Source organism: Musa acuminata, chromosome BXJ3-5 (genome assembly GCF_036884655.1).
Source record: "Musa acuminata AAA Group cultivar baxijiao chromosome BXJ3-5, Cavendish_Baxijiao_AAA, whole genome shotgun sequence".
Classification (NCBI taxonomy): Eukaryota; Viridiplantae; Streptophyta; class Magnoliopsida; order Zingiberales; family Musaceae; genus Musa; species Musa acuminata.
Window position 1 is genome coordinate 5,213,200 of NC_088353.1, and position 22,524 is coordinate 5,235,723.

A 22,524-nucleotide genomic window follows, 5' to 3' on the forward strand; every position below is an offset into this window, starting at 1 on the left:
GACAACACATTATACATGTCAAACACGTTTTCCAAGATGAGATTTGATTGCAAGTATTCTAAGTTGTATTTAATCTCCCAACAAAAGGAAAACATTTGTACTCAAATTGATGTGTTGTTAGTTTTTTTTAGAAAAAAAAGGAAAAATTAACTATCAAAGGGGAAACATATAATTCAACATAGAAATCGTCCTTTTGCATGACTTAACTGCCGACATAGCAAAGTTGGTACATGGTTGAGTTGACTTGACCTGAGAGGTATAAGCTTGCGAGATATATATATATATATATATATATATATATATATATATATATATATATATATATATATATATATATATATATATGAGGATATTGATATGGTATTTTCATAATGACCTTTGCAAGTTTTTAATCTTCCAACGAAAGGGAAACATATGTACTCAATTTGATGAGTTATTATTTTTTTAAGAAAAAGAAGAAAAAATTGGTGATCAAAGGGAAAACATATAATTTAACATAGCAGTCGTGCTCTGGCACAGCTTATCAACTTAATTGCTGATATAGGAAAATACAAACCCACCAAAATTTCTATCTAAAATATCTCTCTTCCTCTTTTACATATCCACTTGATTGGTAATATAGCAATATTTTATTATTTACACAACGAAAAAAAATTACTCTAAAGAGAATCAAGGTGGCAAGAGTGGCATGTCTAACACGGCATGAGATACACTACACATTGATTTCTCCATTTGTTTCTTTTAATTTTAGTGGACACTACGATACATTACATAACATTGTATAGTATTCAACACATCATCTCCGGTCAGTAGACCTTTCCATGGACTTGTGACATCACTGTATGATTCGTTTAATAAGAGTAAAATAATAATAATTTTCATGCCAAAGACAAGAAAAAATGTAGGAGAGGAAAAGTCTAAGCGGCATGCATACCACAGGATGTCATGATCGTCAGAGTGGAATTTCGAGTAAAAGTTGTGGAATTCTAGTGACCGATGCACGCTTGCAGTGAGAGAATTGGCCAATAATATTGATCTGTATCACCTATGAATACCTTATCTCGTTGCTCAACTACCATGTATTCTGCACTTATGGCATCTCAGCTTCACAAAACTTTGCTTTGTGCCACTTTGCTGCTGCTGCTATTGCTTCCCCGTGTTCCTCTTGTCAAAGCTTCACTCGGATCCCAAGGGAGGGTGTTGCTCCATTGGAAAGCCACTCTTCGGAGTCGTCAATCCCTGAGATCTTGGAACCTCAATTCTAGTCCTTGCAATTGGACCGGAGTTACTTGCAATTACCCCGTCGTAAGTAGAGGGCGTTTGGCGATCACCGAGATATCCCTGCCGAGCATGAGCTTGGCAGGGCCACTTGATGCTCTTGACTTTTCGACTTTGGGATCGCTCCTCCGTCTCAATCTCTCCTACAATCAGCTTGGTGGGGCAATTCCTTCGGCCATCTCCGCTCTCTCCAGGCTCGTATCTCTTGATCTCACCAGCAATCAGTTCACAAGCAAAATCCCAGTTGGGATGGGCTCTATGAAAGAGCTTCGATTCTTGAGTCTTAGCCAAAATCAAATGGTTGGTGCTATACCTCCATCTCTTAGTAACCTCACCGGCCTTGTGTCTTTGCACCTGAAAGATAATAAGCTTGTGGGTGTCATTCCCAAGGAGTTAGGGAGGCTCCATGAGTTGATGTATTTGGATATTGGGGTTAATAGGCTATCTGGTTTAATCCCTTCAAGTTTAGGAAATTTGACAAAGCTCTATCACTTGGATCTCTACCAAAATCATTTGACCGGAGCAATCCCTCGAGAATTAAAAAATCTAATTAATCTCATTTACCTATCAATTGCCGATAATAATCTAACAGGTGTGGTTATCTCTTCTTTTGGAAACCTAACCAAGCTGCAATTTTTTTGGCTACAGAGAAATAAACTCTCAAGTCCTATCCCTTTTGAGATTGGAAACCTAGTTGAGGTTACCGATCTTAACTTCTCAGACAACCTATTAACCAATTCAATTCCTTTTTCTATTGGAAACATGACTAAATTAAAGAGACTTGACCTTTCGGATAATCAATTATCTGGTTTTATTCCTCTTGAGATTGGAAATCTAATTGAAGTTACTAATCTCTCACTCTCAAAAAATTTTTTAACTGGTCCCATCCCTTCCTCTATAGGAAACATGACCAAATTAAATATTCTTTACCTTTCAGATAATCATTTGTCTAATTTTATTCCTCTTGAGATTGGAAATCTAATTGAAGTTACTAATCTCGTACTCTCAACAAATCTTTTGACAGGTCTCATCCCTTCCTCTATCGGAAACATGATCAAATTAAATATTCTTTACCTTTTTGATAATCAATTATCTGGTTTTATTCCTCATCAGATTGGGAATCTAACTGAAGTTACTGATATGACACTCTTCGAAAATCTACTGTCAGGTCCCATCCCTTCCTCTATAGGAAACATGATCAAACTCATAAAACTAGGTGTATTCAATAATCAGTTGTCTGGACCTTTGCCTACGGAGATCAACAACATTCCGGGACTGACATACCTAGTGCTGTCAAATAATAGCTTCTCCGGTTATTTACCCCCAAACATATGCAAAGGTAGAGTTCTACAATATCTCATTCTTGAAATGAACAAATTTCAAGGTCCCATTCCCACGACCTTGAAAAATTGTACGACACTAGTAAGGGTCCGTCTTGAACACAACCAACTCACCGGAGATGTATCTCAATGTCTTGGAATGTATCCCCATCTTTATTATATGGATTTGAGCTTCAATCTACTCTCCGGTACACTCCCACCAGACTGGGCAAGATGGCACAATCTGACGCGCCTGAGAATCTCAAATAACAACATCACCGGAGTCATACCCACCGAGTTTGGGCAGTTGACGAAACTGCAAGATCTGGACCTCTCTTCCAACTACCTACAAGGAGAGATCCCAAAGAGCTTCGGCAGCTTAACCCTTCTCTACAATCTGAGCTTGGGCAACAACCAACTCGTCGGCCATGTCCCTCTGGAGTTTGGAATGCTGTCCAATCTTGAACTGCTTGATCTCTCATCCAACAACTTGGCAGGAAGATTCCCAGATCAATTAGGCAACTGCATGAAACTCCGATTGTTGAAGCTTAACAACAACAACTTCAGTGGAACCATTCCTTTGGCCATTGGTAATCTGGTGTACCTTCAAGACACCTTTGACATCAGCCACAACTCACTAACAGGGGAGGTTCCATCCCAACTCAGCAAATTGGCGGTGCTGCAAAGCCTGAATCTATCGCATAATTACTTGTCGGGTCATCTTCCATCTTCGCTAGCGTATATGACGAGCTTGTCTACCGTAGATGTATCCTACAATGAACTGGACGGCCCTGTTCCTGATAGCCCAGCTTTCCGAAGAGCCCCGGCAGAGTGGTTTGCCCATAACAATGATCTGTGTGGAGTTGTTCGAGGATTGCCTCCATGTGTTTCACTCGGTACTCCAACAACAGACGACCGAAGAAAGCGTCACAAAAATGTTATAGTAGCCATCATTGCTTCTGTGGTCTTCTTCCTTCTCTTGTTTATATTCATTGGAGCATTCCGCAAGAGAGAAAAAGATACAGTACCTGTTGATAATAATCACATCAAAGAAGGTGCATTCTGTATATTGAATTTTGTTGGAAGAGATGTATACAAGGGCATCATCGAAGCCACCGAAGATTTCGATGCCAAATACTGTATCGGAAGCGGTGCATACGGCAGTGTCTACAGGGCAGAGTTAGCAAGTGGGGAACTGCTAGCGGTGAAGAAGATTCACCTACCAGGCACTGAAGGTACATGCGACGAGCAACCCTTTCAAACTGAGATACAAACTCTTACTCAAATTCGACATCGCAATATCGTCAAGCTTTACGGGTTCTGCTCCTCTCCTCGACACAAATTTCTGGTGTTCGAGTACATGGAGAGAGGAAGTCTGGGATCTGTCCTCCGAAGCGAGACGGCAGCTGAATTGGACTGGGTGAAGAGGGTGAGCATCGTGAAGGATGTCGCCTGTGCTTTATCCTACATGCATCATGACTGCACACCGCCCATCGTTCATCGGGATATCACAAGCAACAACGTTCTACTTGATTCAGAATTCAAGGCTTGTGTTTCCGACTTTGGAATTGCTCGACTACTGAATCCGGATTCATCAAATTGGACCATGCTTGCAGGCACACGGGGTTACTTAGCACCAGGTGAGTTTCTCTCTCTCTCTCTCTCTCAGATCTCGTAGTTTGTGCAAATTAAGAATACTTGCAATTGTGAACATATTCAAATTATATCTTGGAGGAGATATCTATGGATTGGCGGTTTGATCATTGGCTCTTGCTGTCTGCAGAGCTTGCATATACAATGAGAGTGACCACCCAATGCGACGTGTACAGTTTCGGAGTGGTGACGCTGGAGTTACTGATGGGAGAGTATGGAGAAGTGCTCATTTCCATTCTGTCGTCTTCACCGATCAACGATAGCTTTGTGAAAGACGTATTGGACCGACGCCTACCTTTTCCTGAGGGTCAAGTTGCGGATGAAGTAGTTGCAGTTTTGAGCTTGGCTCTTCGTAGCGTGGACAACAGCCCTGAATCACGCCCGACAATGAAACAGGTCTCCGAGAAGTTATGCGTGGTCAGAACACCCCCACCAAGCCTCCGTTCTATTGATGCATTGAAGGTTTCCGACTTGATGAGTGTGGAGATATGATTTATATGCACTCCTCTGTGCCCCGATACCAGAGAGCTTGAGAGATTTCCTCATAGGGGAAATCTTATCTTGTATCATGCCCCCACAAGATGGTGCGATACTAATCTTGGATCGATACAAAGAATGGTTTACAAGCATAAGCATGGTTTAAAAGCAAGAGAGATCAACGATTGACCATGGAGCCTCTTAGGAATATGGTTACAGCAGCGTCGCTTTTCTCAACGACGTTGGTTGCCGGCCAAAGATAAGAGCAAAACTTTGCTTTTCTCACTGTTCTGATACCATGATGAAAATAATAGAAGATAAGAACAATTATTGAAGAAACTTTATTGAAGAAATGAAAATGCTTCGATACATTAATATGTTCCCTATCTTCTATCAAATGAAACAGGTGTCCGAGGTAACACCCCCACCAAGCCTCCGATCTATTGATGCATTGAAGTTTTCTGACTTGATGAGCGTGGAGATATGATCTATATGCACTCCTCTGTGCCCCAATGCTTCTTTTGGTCAGGATCGGTAGACTTTGTTTCCGTGTGGTTTTCTTTATTAGTGGTTTCATTCTGCAGCGTGTTTAATAAAAGCATCGGTTGGCAATCGATCTCTTTTCTAAGATTATATTCGACTTGGTTGGTAATCTTTGCCTTGTTATGTAAATCTTGGACGCTTGAAAAGTTTGAATTTCTTGTACTATATGTTTCTTGAGAATTTGTGAAGGCAATTAAATGAAGGCTGAGGGATGATTGGTTTCTGATATGTGCCTGCCCACCATGACAGAGGGCCGACCGATGAGTAGGAATTCATTCGCAGATTTGTATGTGTTGTGTGCTTTAGTGATTTCGTTGCGTAATCAATAGCTCATGCATCCATTAAACACTATCAAATGAAATCTCCTACACCATTTCCACGAATCAGAGCACTGAGCTTCCTATTCTCACGGCTTAGCATATGGGATTGCTATGCTGCTTAGAGTAATATTTAAAGCAATAGGAGGGAAGAATAGCGTTCGTATGATGCAATGCAATTGAATGCGATGGTTGTCTGATACAGTGGCTCGAGACTCCGCTGCTCTTGGAAACTACCAACTCCCCGTTTACCATAAATATAAACTGATCATCTCGTCAGAGAGAAAAGAATAAGTGAAAAGAATATGCATTATTAATTCGTTTCATCGTTCGACATTAGAGATGAAGAGGAGCGTGACGGAGTTAGCGTCTCGAGCAATGGAATCTTTCTTCACCCAGAAATCTCTCCCCGGCCTTCTTCTTCTCTTGATTGTCTTCTCAGTTTATCCGAAGCCGGCATCGACTACGCTTGCATCGCAAGGTCGAGTGCTCCTCCAATGGAAAGCCAGCCTCCGAAGCCGACAATCACTCCGATCTTGGAACCTCAGCACCAGCCCATGCAGCTGGATTGGCATAACCTGCAGCCTCCGGCGTCACAGGGAGATCACCGAAGTGAACCTGCCGAGCATGGGTTTGGATGGGCCACTCCACACTCTCAACTTCTCCGGCTTGCCATCACTGACCGGCCTCAATCTCATGTTCAACAGGCTCAGCGGGGAGATCCCTCCCAGCTTCTTCACTCTCTCTGAGCTCATCTCTTTTGATGTCCAAGGAAACGACATCACGGGGACGATCCCAGCCAGGATCAGTTCTCTCACAAAGCTGAGATCCTTAAATCTCAGTGGAAATAAGATTAGTGGCTCCATCCCTCTTTCGTTAGGCAACATGACAAGCCTCGTCTTCCTCATCCTGTCTGGAAATGGCTTCTCAGGAAGCATTCCTGAAGAAATAGGGGATCTCCAGAATCTCCAAGAGTTGGATCTCTCGGCCAACTTTCTCACGGGATCTATTCCTCAAAGCCTGGGAAATTTGACTCAACTCTCCTTGTTGGATCTCTCTCTGAATCATTTATATGGATCCGCTCCTCCAACGCTGGCAAATCTCCAAAACCTTCTTGTCTTGAGCATCTCCAATAATACTCTCACGGCTTCAATTCCTGCCAGTTTGGGTAACTTGACTAGGCTTATCAAGTTGAATCTTTGGGGTAATCACCTCTCTGGGTCCATTCCTCATGAAGTAGGGAATCTTGTCCAGATGACAAATCTAGTACTTGCTCATAATAGTTTACTGGGTTTCATCCCCCTCTCCCTAAGAAATCTTTCGAAGCTTAGCACACTTTATCTCTTCAACAATCACATCTCTGGCACGATTCCTGCTGAATTAGGCAATCTTGTCGAGCTGAGAGACATAGATCTATCACATAATCTATTGACTGGTTTCATCCCTTCCACCCTGGGAAATCTAGCTAGACTAAGGAACCTGATCCTTTCTTATAATGAACTCTCCGGTCCCATCCCTTCTACTTTAGCTAACATGACCTCTCTGATACTATTAGACCTCAGCAATAACCAAATCTCCGGCTGCATCCCACCATCTTTTGCAAATCGAAGTCTAGAAGAACTATCAGTGATCAATAATAGCCTCTCCGGATCGGTCCCAAACCTTACGAGCTTGGTTTCTCTGAAACTAGCATACAATGACCTCTCTGGGCATCTGCCACCGGATGTATGCAGAGGAGGAAAGCTTCAGCATTTCACCGCAGCCTATAACAAGTTCCACGGGCCGATACCAGAGAGCTTGAGAAACTGTTCAAGCCTAGTGCGTGTTCGATTGGACAGGAACAACCTCACCGGAGACCTCTTCGATCACTTTGGAGTCTATCCTAATATGAGATATATTGACTTGAGCTACAACAGGTTATCTGGAATGCTTTCACCGGAATGGGGAAGTTGTTCAAACTTGACGAGCTTAAGAATATCCAACAACAGATTAAATGGAACAATTCCATTTGGGCAATCATACGAGCGAAAAAGGTTTGAGTATATTGAGCAAAAGGGGTCTACTTTGCGGACAAAGTGTTGGGCCACTGGATTTTTGTGAACACTGCGTTTTTGAAAAGCAGAAAAGAGTCAGCTTCAATTCTCCGGCAGTTCACAAAACGAAAGGTACTCTTGACTATATTTATTCAGACCTTTGGGGTCCAACTCATATTCAGTCTAAGGGTGGTGCCAGGTATATGTTAACTTTCATTGATGATTATTTTAGAAAAGTTTGGGTTTATTTTTTTAAGCATAAAAATGATGTTTTTCTAACATTTAAACAATAGAAGACTTCGATTGAGAAGCAAACAGGTAAACAGATTAAGCGGCTTCGAATAGATAATGGCATGGAGTTTTGTGAAGGTGACTTTAATGAATTTTATAAAAATAAAGAAATCATTCGGTATCGCACTGTTAGGATGATGCCTTAGCAAAATGGTGTGGCCGAACGTATGAACAGAACACTCTTGAAAAGAGCAAGGTGTATAATCTCAAATGTAGGGTTGATAAAGGACTTTTGGACAGAGGCGATTAATATGGCCTGTTACGTTGTCATTCGCGCTCCGTCTGTAGCACTTAACTTTAAAACTCCGGAGGAAGTTTGGTCAGGTACTCCTACTAATTACTCTGATTTAAAATTTTTTGGGTGTACAACATACATGCATATAAATGAAGAAAAATTAGAGCCTCGAGCTAAAAAATACATTTTCCTTGGGTATGCTTCCGGAGTGAAAGGATACATATTATGGTGTTCTGATCCCAAATCCCCAAAATTTGTAATCAGTAGAGATGTTACTTTTGATGAATTATCTATGTTATCTTCTAAAGAGGAATCTACTAGTTGTACAAATAATAGTGCGCAGAAGCAGGTGGAGCTTGAGATTGGTAGGTCTGATTCTTTTTAGTCGAACTCTTCTACTCAAAGAATGCTAGTAGATGGTCCCGAGTCTACTGATGAAGTTGATCCAGAGGAAGAGCAATATTCCATAGCCAAGGATAGACCACGGAGAGATATTTGACCACCACAAAGATATGCAAATTTGGTTGCATATGCTTTGTCTGTTGCAGAAGAAACAAGTGAAGTTGGTGAGCCTACTTCTTACTCAGATGCAGTTTCTTGTGATAATTCCACTAAGTGGTTGATCGCGATGAATGAAGAAATTGAATCTCTCCATCAGAATAGAACTTGGGATCTTGTTGAGCCCCTTTCGGGTAAGAAAATTGTTGGATGCAAATGGGATACCATTGCTGAGGGAAAAGTCCTTGTTCAGAAAATTCATACGAAGGATAATCCAACTGATATGCTTACGAAGCCTCTTCCAGTTTACAAGTTCAAGCAGTGCTTGGACTTGGTTGGTGTTCATTGTTGGTGATTGCCCGTTAGGGCTTTTATGAAGAAAGTGGAGCAAGTTTTGTTGGGACATGCCAAGGTGGAGATTTGTTAGTTTGACAAGTCCCATAGTCCCACATCGGGAAAACCAAGCTTGTTATCTCCTATTGGAACTATAAATAAGGGCCTGGGCTTTAAAGTCAAAAACACCACAAGTGGCACCACAAGAAAAACCTAAGTGTTTGCTTTGGGTTTAAGTCTATACTCAGTTCAATAGTTTGGGCTTATAGTTAAGGTTTTTCTTATTTAGTATTTTCGGGTATTTTATGGTTTAGGAACATCTGCATTTGTAATAGTCTCTTTTATAGTAGTGATTTGCTCCTCATTCGTTCGTGGATATAGGTCAAGGTTAATTGACCGAACCACGTAAATATGGTGTTCTTGTCGCTTTTATTCTTTCTGTTTTATTATCTTTGTCGGGTTACCAAAATTACCCTTTGGTAAATTTCCTGCGGCTAGCTCTAAAGATACCACCCCAATTTGGACAGTTACGGAGCTGCAAGATCTGGACCTATCTTCCAACTATCTACAAGAGATCCCAACAACTAGACAAGAAGAATCCCGTATCAATTAGGCAACTACATGAAACTCTAATCGTTGAAGCTCAACAACAACAATTTCAGTGGAACAATTCCCTTTGAACTGGGCAATCTGGTGGACCTTCAGGACATATTCGACGACAGCCAGAACTCGCTAACAGGGGAAATATACCATCTCAATTTCGCAAATTGGTTATGCTGCAAAGTCTGAATCTATTGTATAACGATTTGTCTGCACATCTTCCTTCTTCAATAGGTGACATGATTCAGCTTATCGATCATTTATGTATCATACAATGAACTGGAGGGACCTGTCCCTGATTCCCGAGTTTTCAATAAACGCTACAGTAGAGTGGTTTACCCACAACACAGGGCTTGTGTGGGAAAGTTAAAAGGTTTGCCGCATGTGCTTCCTCACTGCAAGAAGAGACGACGGTGGCAAGCACAGATAGTAATCATATGAGGAGCCACATTCGGCTGGTCATCAACAATTTCTTCCCGTAACAATCATAAAATTGATCATTGAACAATTGTAAGCTAAATTAAAATGGACATAAAAATAGTTCCGAATCTCAATCGACATTCAATAAATTAAAAAAAAAAAGTTCTGAAGTGTTCGAGAAGCAGATATTTTTCTTAATTTAACATAATTCTGTTCTTTAAAGTAAACTTTACTTTCGTTACTTGAAACGTAAAGTTTAGTTTTTCTCCGAAACAAAAAGATTCGATAAACACAACGGACTTGTCTTTGATCGTTTTCATCTACTTGTGGGGCTTGAAATGTTGGAATTATCTATATTAAAAGCTTTATTATTTTCTTGAGAATTTGGTGAAAGTAATCTAAATTGAATGGTCTATTTTCTTATGAAGTTATGTTATAGTTTTTATTAAGATATTCAAATTGATTAGTATATTATTACATAGATAATAGATTTCATGTTCGAATCCATGAGTTACTATCATGTATGTATGTCATTTTATATAATAATCTTTTTAATATATAGTTTTAGAGGGTGCTGCATGCTAGGTTCCATCTCCTATTTTCTCCTTGCTTTGGAAGCATGCCGAGTAGATAAGAATTGGCTGGCATACCACAGCTGTGAGATGGGGAATTGCTTTCTCTGAAGGTGAAGATGGAAAGGAAATATCTAATGCTTTACACGCTTGAGTTGGCTACTATGTAGGTTTCTCGGTCCACACGAATGTGGGGTTGATGTGGTGACATATAGTGAACGGTAGGGCTGACATGAAATAATCCATCAGTAAAATTAAAAAAAATATGGTCAACTCAAATTCAACATCCTAATATCTTCAAGATTTATAAATTTTATTAAAGTTTATAAATCGTAATATAAAAAAATTACATATGTTTGAGGTGCATAGGTTGAGAGAGCCTGACCCCCTCGATCGCCTCCTGAGAGGCATAGGTCGGGAAGACTTGACCCCCTCAAAATTATCTCCGAGATATGTATACCGAAAAAACTCGACCCTCTCGACTATGATCTCATGAAAGACATAGGTTGAGAAGACCCAACCCCTTCATAAACACACCCGATGAATGCAGGAAGCTTAACCTTTTCAATAGCATGCACATGTCGGGCGCCCTCGATCTCCCTCAATACTCGCTTGAGGCATATAAGTTAGGCATCCATGACCCCTCTCGGGTGTCCTCAATGTGTAGAGGTCGGGCATCCTCGACCTCATTGGCGCTTGCCTAATGTGTGAAATTCAAGTGCCCCCGACCGCCTCAGTGCTTACCCGAGGCACATGGGTTAGGTGTCCTCAACCCCTTAGGAGTGTGCTCAATGCACAAAGGTCAAGTGTCTCCGGCCTCCTCGATGCTTGCCCGATGCATGAATGTTGGGCACCCCTGACCCCTTCAGTGCTTGTCTAACCCCTCTTGGGTTTGCTTGACTCATGAAGGTTGGGTGCCCCTAACCCCCTTGGTGCTTGCCCGAGACACATAGATTGGGCATCCTTGACTCCCTCGACATTCGCCCAATGTGTTGAGGTTGAGTGCCCTTGATCCCGTCGAGGTCCAATCAAGATGAGGAGGTCAAGCACTCTCTACTCACTCGGGGCTTGCCCGAGGCACAGAGCCTAGGTATTTTTGACCCCCTCATGACCAATACATGTGAGATACTCTCAACCCCCTCAAAGAACCAATTAAAGAAGTGTAAGCTCAATGTATCGAATAAGTCGAACATCGCACTTTAAGTCTCTCCTAAGGGAGCTTCCAAAGTATGCATAAGAAAAATATCAATGATCTATTATCTGACATGTGACATCAACATGATAACCATACTGGCATAGGGGAAACAAACCCTATCCTCTCTATCAACCCACGTGAATGTGTGAGTCCAAAATAGTCAGTTGAAGGTTGCCTCTCTCTTATCGCCTATATAGGTAAAAGTTCAGAATGAGGCTATTAGAGATCAATAGAGGCTACCTTCCTACAAAATATTCAATCTTTTTATTATTTGGTATAAAAGTTTATCACAACTCGAGATACTAACTTAATCATCAAAGGGACCAGGTCAGGAAACCCATTCCCGACATCAGTCTTTGTGCAGGTCATATGAGGGAGCATGATATTTTCACCTCGAGGGTATCTCAGTTACATCTCGAAGTTTCTGCATGATGTTATGCCTTATATGTGGTTTGGATATGTAATAGTATTGTACGAGGAAAATAATTAACTTTACAAATATTCGTTAATCATGTTGGTGAGGGAGAAAACTAAAAAAATACCAAAAAAAATGCCACATATATCAATAATCAAATACTGTATCAGAGAGGGAGTTGATGTAAGATTAAACATAGTTTAACAAATCTCGTTTATATCCATAGAGAAAACTATATTTTTCAGGATATATGAGATTAATTATAAAATTTTGAAATATCCTCACATAACTCCCATTACACATTATCTCATATAAACCTAAAGAATTCTTCTTTAAACCCTCTTTATATCTACTTGAGAGAATCGGAGCACCCAAAATATGTTGCCTTTACCTCTCCCTCTCACCAAAATGTGTTGCCTTTGCCTTTGCCTTGAGAGAATCGAAAGTATCTTGCTTCTACCTCTTCCTCTCATCAAAACCCTAAAAATTGATGTGTATTTATATGAATAAATCCGAATTCATATAGGATTTTTAATTTAATTAGGATTCTTCCAACCAATTTAATATAATTATGATTTTTAAAAATAATTATCAATCCTAACAAGTCAGAAATTATAATCTTGAAGTTGTGATAAGGCTTCGCTAATGTCCATCTTAAAGTTCTTGAGATCCATAATTTTTGATGTCTTGATTATTAAAAAAATAGTCCCAAGACATCTATTTCTATCCAACATAATTTGTATTAAAGTTTTATTTTTAACGTAGGCTTCTCATATCAAGCTAGCTAGCTTAATTATGACAAATCAATAAGGGGTGTATCAGATGGTTCATGCAAAGTCACGGAACAAAAGTTGAATAACTTTTTGCTTTTGTTCCTGCACAACTTGCTATATTGACTACGGTGGATGAGATTTGCAATGTATCCAACTTAAACCGTATTCCATGGGTCTGATCCTGACAAGTTGATATAGACATGCTTATAATATTATGTAATAGTTCGACCATTAGGTACATATGGGCCTGATTGAAATAGTGGCTCATTCTTATAATCTTATTTATTACCACTCATATTTGAGGGGGGCTGATATAATCCAAAATTAACGTCTCTGTTACAATTTTGACTTTGCATATGAATCCTTATCTCCTTCTCACACAACGAATATTTAACAAACTTTTAGAAAAATTCATCAAGTTGGTATGGTTGAGTTACTTTGACCCGAGAGGTATAATGATCTTTACAAGTAAGTTTTTAATCTCCAACAAAAGGAAACATTTGTACTCAATTTGTTGAGTTACTAGCTATCATTGCGTCGTCTTCTTTTTATTTCTCTTGCTTATATTCATCGGAGCTGCCTTGCGATTCCAGAAGAGAGAAGCAGACAGTACCTGCTGATAATAATATCTTTTTATTTCTCTGTGTTGAATTTTGATGCAAGAGACATATAAAAGGGCATCATCGAAGCCACCGAAGATTTCGTTGCCAAATTCTATATCGGAAGTGGTGCATATTGGCAGAGTCTAGAGAGCAGAGTTTAATAAAAGCATATTGGTTTCATTCTGCAGCGTGTTTAATAAAAGCATCGGTTGGTAATCTTTGCCTTGTTATGCAAATCTTGGACGCTTGAAAATTTGATTTGCTTGTACTATATGCTTTACACTTTCTTGAGAATTTGTGTCGGTTATTAAATGAAGGCTGAGGGATGATTGGATTCTGATTTGCTTGTATTTACACTTTCTTGAGAATTTGTGTAGGTTATTAAATGAAGGCTGAGGGATTGGATTCTGATTTGTGCCTGCCCAACATGACGGCTCTGCTACGGAGGCATGACAGAGAGCCGACCGATGAGTAGGAATTCATTCGCAGCAACCAGCAGATTTATATGTGTTGTGTGCTTTAGTGATTTCGTTACGTAATCAATAGCTCATGCATCCATTAAATATTATCAAATGAAATCTCCTACACCATTTCCACGAATCAGAGCGATGAGCTTCCTATTCTCACCGCTTAGCATATGGGATTCCTATGCTGCTTAGAGTAATATTTAAAGCAATAGGGAGGAATAGCATTCGTATGATGCAATGCAATGGTTGTCTGATTCAGTGGCTCGAGACTACGCTGCTATTGGCAACTACCAACTCCCTGTTTACTACAAATATAAAATGATCATGTCGTCAAAGAGAAAAGGATAAGGGAAAAGAATATGCATTATTCGCTCGTTTCATCGTTCCACATTAGAGGGAAAAGAATATGCGTGACAGAGTTGGCGTGTCTAGCAATGGAATCTTTCTTCTCCCAGAAATCTCTCCACCGCCTTCTTCTTCTCTTGCTTGTCTTCTCAGTTTCTCCGAAGCTGGCATCGTCTTCGCTTGCATCGCAAGGTCGAGTGCTCCTTCAATGGAAAGCCAGCCTCAGAAGCCGACAATCACTTCGATATTTGAACCTCAGCACCAGCCCAAGCAGCTGGAGAGGCATAACCTGCAGCCTCCGGCGTCACAGGGTGATCACCGAGGTTAATCTGCCGAGCATGGGTTTGGATGGGCCACTCCACACTCTCAACTTCTCCGCCTTGCATCACTGACCGGCCTCAATCTCACGTTCACAAGGCTCAGCGGGCAGATCCCTCCCACCATCTTCACTCTCTCTGAGCTCATCTCTTTTGATGTCAAAGGAAACGACATCAAAAGATAAAAACAATAAAAACAGAATCCTTTTGGGGACGATCCTGTTGCGATTAAAAACGACTTTATTGGGATGAAGGTGTAAGAAAATGATAAAAACAGAATATTAGGATACAATTAAAAAAAATTATTTCGATCAAGAAAACCGATGTAATATTTAAACAAGAGGATTGACGTAGAATAATATTCCAAAGTATATACTTCTTCTATCTTGTTTCATTAAACTATGATCCTATTTATAGGACTTAGTGATAATTACCTTATTTGATCATATCACACATGATTGAGTTAGATGTAGGAATTATCTTGTAACTTCTAGATCATGGATCATTTTTTAAAACATATTTAAAACTATCCAGAACATAATAACTACTCAGATAACTACTATGAATCAATTCTCAACACTCTTCTTTGATTCATAATTACATATACTGATTTACGATATGAAATAAACATGTTTTTGAATTGGAAGTGACTTGGTGAAGATATTCTTAAGTTGTTCAATCTGTTCCGGAATATTTCATTGCTATAGCTCAACTTGCTACGAGATTCCAGATAAAATGATAATGTATCTCTATATTCTTCGTTCTTCTTTGAAGTGTTAGATTGTCAGACTTATTATTATAAACGACGCAAGAGCCATAAAATTATTATAATAGTAGCAATCATTGTTTCTATGGTCTTCTTCCATCTCTTGTTTATATTCATGACTATTTACCTGTTGATAATAATCACATCAAAGGAGGTGCCATTCTGTACATTGAATTTTGTTGGAAGAGACATATGGAAGGACATCATTGTAACATAGCTTAGATAACTAATATATATCAATGTTTAATCTCTGTCCAGATCATAGTCAAACACCCAAAAGTGTCTTGTCTCTATATCTCTCGTTTATCATAACCCTGAAACTTAATGTGTATTTATATAAATAAATTTTAATTCACAAAGATTTTTAATTTAATTAGAACTCCTCAAATTAATTTAAATATAATTATAATTTTTTTAAAATACTTATCAATCCTAATAAATCAGAAATTATAATATTTGAAGTTGTGATGAGACTTTATAGTAAAGTTCTTGCGATCCAGAATTTTGGATGTCTTGATCATAAAAAAATAGCCTTAAAACATCATTTGTACTGATTCTTTATTTTTAACTTAGGCTTCTCATATCAAAGCTAGCTAGCTTAATTGTGACAAATCAATGTGGGTGTGTCAGATGGCTCATGCAAAGTCACCGAACAATAGTTAGGTGACATTTGTTTTTGTTTCCCTACAACTTGCTTATTTGACTAGGGTGGACGAGATTCGCAAGGTATGCTCCAACGCCATGGTTCTGATTCCAACAAGATAATATCGATATATCTATAATATTATCTAATAATTTGACCATAAAACAAATATAGGTTCGATTGAAATCATAGCTCGTCTTGACAATCTCATTCGTTACTACTCATATTTGGACAAAATTAATATAATCTAAAAATAATATATCTTTATTATAATTTGGACATTGCTTATGAATCCTTATCTTCTTCTCACAATTCACTGAGCAACCTTCTTAAAAAATTCATCCAAGTTGATATGGTTGAGTTGACTTAACCTGGGAGGTATAATCATGTGATATATATATATATATATATATATATATATATATATATATATATATATATATATATATATATATTGGTCTCACAATATCTTTTTTGGAAATATTTGTACTCGATTTGTTGAATTATTAATTTTTTTCTTTAGAAAAAGAAAGAAAAATTGGTGATCAAAGGGGACGCATATAATTAACATAGATGTCGTCCTCTCATGGCTTATCAACTTAATTGCTGATATAGTAAAATACAAAACTATCAAAATTCTTATCTAAAATATATTTTTTCCTCTCTTACGTATCCTCTCGATTGCTAATATAGCAACGTTTTATGTTTTACACAATGAAAAAAAAGCTACTCTAAAGAGAATTAATGTGTAAAGAGTGGCACGTCTGACACGACTTGAGATCCATCACACGATTGATCTCTCCATCTATATTTTCCTATTTTAGTAGACAGTACGATACCATACATTACACGGTATAGTAATCACCATATCATCTCTTGTCTCGTAGACTTTTCGGTAAACTTATGACATCGCTGTAAGATTAGTTTGATAAGAGTACAAAAAAAAGTAATTTGCATGCCAAAGATAAAAAATGGTAGCAGAGAAAAAGTCTTAAGCGGCATGCATAGCTGTCATGACCAATGGAATTTTGAGTCGTAGTTGTGGAATTCTGGTGACCGAAGCATGCATGCAGTGAGAGAATTGGTCAATCATATTGAGATGCACTCAGTGAGAGAATTTTGCCTTCTTGTCATGCTGTATGGCATCTCAGCTTCACAAAACTTTGTTGCTGCTACTGCTCTTGCTTCCCCGTGCTCTTCTTGTCAAAGCTTCACTCGGATCCCAAGGGAGGGCGTTGCTCCATTGGAAAGCCACTCTTAGGAGTCCTCAATCCCTAAGATCTTGGAATCTCAATTCTAGTCAGTGCAATTGGACCGGAGTTACATGCAATTACCCCGTCACAGGTAGAGGGCGTTCGGTGATCACCGAGATATCCCTGCCGAGAATGGGCTTGGCAGGGCCACTTGATGCTCTTGACTTCTCGGCATTGGGATCGCTCCTCCATCTCAATCTCTCTTACAATCAGCTTGGTGGGGCAATTCCTCCGACCATCTCGGCTCTCTCCAGGCTTGTATCTCTTGATCTCACTAGCAATCAGTTCACAAGCAAAATCCCAGTTGGGATGGGCTCCATGAAAGAGCTTCGATTCTTGAGTCTTAGCCAGAATCAAATGGTTGGTGCTATACCTCTATCTCTTAGCAACCTCACCGGCCTTGTGTCCTTGCACTTGGAAGATAATAAGCTTGTGGGTGTCATTCCTAAGGAGTTAGGGAGGCTCCACGAATTGATGTATCTGGAGATTGGAGCTAATAGGCTATCTGGATCAATCCCATCTAGTTTAGGAAATTTAACAAAACTCTACCACTTGGATCTCTACCAAAATCGATTGATTGGAGTCATCCCTCGAGAATTGAAAAATCTAGTTAATCTCATTTACCTATCAATCGCCGATAATAACCTAACAGGTGGAGTTCTCTCTTCTTTTGGAAACCTAAGCAAGCTACAATTATTTTCGCTATCAAGAAATCAGCTCTCAGGTCCTATCCCTTTCGAGATTGGAAACCTTATTGAGATTATCGATCTTGACTTCTCGGAAAACCTATTAATCGGTTCAATTCCTTCCTCTATAGTTAACATGACCAAATTAGAAAGTCTTTATCTTTCGGGTAATCAATTGTCTGGTTTTATTCCTCTTGAGATTGGAAATCTAATTAAAGTTACTGATCTCCTACTCTCAAAAAACCTTTGAACTGGTCTCATTCCTTCCTCTATAGGAAATATGACCAAATTAAACATTCTTTACCTTCAGGATAATCAATTATCTGGTTTTATTCCTATTGAGATTTGGAATCTAATTGAAGTTACTGATCTGGCACTCTTAAAAAATCAATTGTCAGGTCCCATCCCTTCTTTTATAGGAAACATAACCAAACTCAAAAAACTAGGTATATTAGATAATCAGTTGTCTGGACCTTTGCCTGTGGAGATCAACAACATTACTGGACTGACATACCTAGTGCTGTCAAATAATAACTTCGTCGGTTATTTACCCTCAGACATATGCAAAAGTGGAGCCCTACAATACTTCATTCTTAGCATGAACAACTTCCAAGGTCCCATTCCCACGACCTTGAAAAACTGTACCACACTAGAAAGGGTTCGTCTTGAACACAACCAACTCACCGGAGATGTATCTCAATGTCTTGGAATGTATCCCCATCTTTATTATATGGATTTGAGCTTCAATCTACTCTCCGGTACACTCCCACCAGACTGGGCAAGATGGCACAATCTGACGCGCCTGAGAATCTCAAATAACAACATCACCGGAGTCATACCCACCGAGTTTGGGCAGTTGACGAAACTGCAAGATCTGGACCTCTCTTCCAACTACCTACAAGGCGAGATCCCAAAGAGCTTCGGCAGCTTAACCCTTCTCTACAATCTGAGCTTGGGCAACAACCAACTCGTCGGCCAGGTGCCTTCGGAGTTTGGAATGCTGTCCGATCTTGAACTGCTTGATCTCTCATCCAACAACTTGGCAGGAAGAATCCCAGATCAATTAGGCAACTGCATGAAACTCCGATCGTTGAAGCTTAACAACAACAACTTCCGTGGAACCATTCCTTTGGCCATTGGTAATCTGGTGGACCTTCAAGACACATTTGACGTCAGCCACAACTCACTAACAGGGGAGATTCCATCCCAACTCAGCAAATTGGTGATGCTGCAAAGCCTGAATCTATCGCATAATTCCTTGTCTGGTCATCTTCCATCTTCGCTAACGTATATGATGAGCTTGTCTACCGTAGATGTATCCTACAATGAACTGGACGGCCCTGTTCCTGATAGCCCAGCTTTCCGAAGAGCCCCGGCAGAGTGGTTTGCCCATAACAATGATCTGTGTGGAGTTGTTCGAGGATTGCCTCCGTGTGTTACACTCGGTACTCCAACAAAAGATGACCGAAGCAAGCGCCACAAAGTGGTTGTAATAGCCATCATCGCTTCCGTCGTCTTCTTCCTTCTCTTGTTTATATTCAATGCAGCTGCTTTACGATTCCACAAGAGAAAGAACCCGCCAGTACCTGTCGATGATAATCACAACAAAGAAGGTGCATTTTCTATATTGAATTTTGATGGAAGAGATGTATACAAGGACATCATCGAAGCCACCGAAGATTTCGATGCCAAATACTGTATCGGAAGTGGTGCATATGGCAGAGTCTACAGAGTAGAGTTAGCAAGTGGGGAGCTGCTAGCGGTGAAGAAGATTCACCTACCAGACACTGAAGGTACATTCGACGAGCAACCCTTTCAAAATGAGATACAAACTCTTACTCAAATTCGACATCGCAATATCGTCAAGCTTTACGGGTTCTGCTCCTCTCCTCGACACAAATTTCTGGTGTACGAGTACATGGAGAGAGGAAGTCTGGGATCTGTTCTCCGAAGCGAAACTGCAGCTGAATTGGACTGGGTGAAGAGGGTGAGCATCGTGAAGGATGTTGCTCGTGCTCTGTTCTACATGCATCATGACTGCACACCATCCATCGTTCATCGGGATATCACAAGCAACAACATTCTACTTGATTCAGAATTCAAGGCTTGTGTTTCCGACTTTGGAATTGCTCGACTGCTGAAGCCGGATTCATCAAATTGGACCATGCTTGCAGGCACACGGGGTTACCTAGCACCAGGTAAGTTTCTCTCCCAGATTAATCCATCAAAGACAAATGATCCTAAATTTTGCATCCCCTATTCACTTACTGCTATATCGAAGCATACGTAGACTTAGTATTTGACAATCGTATGTATTTTGGATATCTTTATAAATTGGAAGTTTCTTCTATTTGCTGTTGCTGTTTGCAGAGCTTGCTTACACAATGAGAGTAACCACCAAATGTGATGTGTACAGCTTTGGTGTGGTCACGCTTGAGTTGCTAGTAGGAGAATATGGAGAAGAACTCATCTCCATTCTGTCGTCTCCGTCTGGTAACAATGTCTTCGTGAAAGATGCATTAGACCAACGTCTATCACTTCCTGTGGCTCGAGTTGCAGATGAAGTAATTGCAGTCTTAACAGCGGCACTAAGTTGTGCCAACAACAGCCCAGAATCGCGCCCAGCGATGAAGCAAGTCTATGAAAACATATGTTCTGTCAAGACACCACAGGGCTGTGGATCTCTTGATGCGCTGAGGCTTTCCGACTTGATGAATGCAGACATATGATCGAACACATGTCTCCTTTGTTGTTGCCTTCTTTGTTGAGGCTCGCAGGGTATTATTTGTATGTACTGTTATGCCGTGTAGGTGGTTCGGACCCTTTGGTTGTGTAGTAGTGTCGTTTAGAGGCAAGTGGTAGAAGCCTAATTGGAAACAGGATCTTGAAGTTGTGATGAGGTGTCTATAATAAAGTTGTTGAGATCGACAATTTTGGATGTGTTAATCATAAAATGTTAATTGATTATAGTCTAATTTTTTTAATTTGATAAGAAAAATATTATCGATCAATTATTATCGATACATGATCTATATGCGACCATCAAATTCGTATAAGAGAGACAATATTTATCTTTTTGTTTTGCTCGCGTGTACATAAGTCCAAAGCAGACGATTACAATGTATGACCCAACTTAAATGGTATATCGTCGATTCCGAGAAGATGATACAAGCTTATATTGTCATATGGCAGGATTGACTTGACTTGACTTGAGGTATATGAATTAATATGATTAACTTGAGGTATACAAATTAGGTGAGTTTTTAATCCCCAAAAGAAAGAGAAATTTTTTGTACTTGATTTGTTGAGTTATTAGTTTTTTCCTTTCTTTGGAAAAACAAGAAAAAAAAACTACGAGCCACGGAAGAGCATGATTCAACATACAAGTTGTTCTCTCCCATGATTTATCAACTTAATTGCTGATCCGGCAAAATACATCACCACCAAAAGTTCGTGTGTAAAATATCTCTCTGCGTCCTTTATATAGCCACTTGTTTGACGAAGCCACTCTGAGGAGAATTACTGTGGAGCACGTCAAACACGACAAAGGGATCCACCGAACATTGATCTCTCCACACCAGCCTTTTCTACTTTGGTACGATACCATGCAACGTGCATGACACGGAGCATTCAACACATCATCTTTTTGTGGAAACAAAATTATCATAGCGATCTTTGTAAGTTTTTAATCTCTCCTCGAAAGGAAAACATTTGTAATCGATTTATTGAGTTATTAGTTTTTTATATAGAAAAAGAAGGAAAAATTAACGATGAAAGGGCAAGCATATAATTCAACATTGATGTCGTCCTCTGTCATGACCCGTGCGGTTAATTAAGTCTATCGACTTCGTTTGATCTAAATCACTGACCAAAATATTTAATCTGAAGTTGACAATAATATACTTATCAGACTCTTATAAGTCAATCTTAATCTTATCCACTTTCAATATGAGACTAAGCTGAAGTTGATAGTAGTATATTCTTCACTCAAAAGTTTGACGTCCTCGTCAAGACCCAACATAACCCAGATCAGGCCCTAGCATAATGTATGTGAGGCATAGTCCAACGATAGCTCCATGTCATGATAAGTCCTCTCTAATTACTGATATAACAAAATACAAAACCATCAAATTCCTGTGTAAAATATCTTTCTTCCTCTTTTACGTATCCTCTTGATTGCTAATATAACAACGTTTTGTAATTTACACAATGAAAAAAAAGTTACTCTAAAAAGAATTAACATGAAAAGAGTGGCACGTCTAACACGACCAGAGATCCACCGAACATTGATCATCTTTCCATCTGTATTTTTCTATTTTAGTGGACAGTACAATACCATACATTACACGGCCACGGCATAGTAGTCACCACATCATCTCCCGTACCGTAGACCTCTCCATGGACTTGTGACATTGCTGTATGATTCGTTTAATAAGAGAACAAAAAACGTAATTTTCATGCCAATGACAAAAACAATGGTTGCAGAGGAAAAG

At 39.6% G+C, this 22,524-nt stretch overlaps 1 protein-coding gene across 2 annotated transcripts; it reads left to right on the forward strand.

Annotated features, from left to right (window-relative positions):
* The first annotated feature begins 986 nt into the window (after positions 1-986).
* Positions 987-20,975, forward strand: LOC135638525 (MDIS1-interacting receptor like kinase 2-like). Of its 2 annotated transcripts, none has more exons than XM_065151665.1 (2): positions 987-4,237; positions 20,402-20,975. In XM_065151665.1, exons 1-2 carry the CDS (start codon positions 1,048-1,050, stop codon positions 20,758-20,760), a joined length of 3,549 nt encoding a protein of 1,182 aa, XP_065007737.1. In that variant the 5' UTR covers positions 987-1,047; the 3' UTR covers positions 20,761-20,975. The 2 variants fall into 2 exon arrangements, with proteins under 2 accessions (XP_065007737.1, XP_065007738.1); XM_065151666.1 differs by lacking the exon at positions 987-4,237 and adding an exon at positions 18,488-20,229 and having other exon boundaries at positions 20,402-20,958.
* Positions 20,976-22,524: the final 1,549 nt, after the last annotated feature.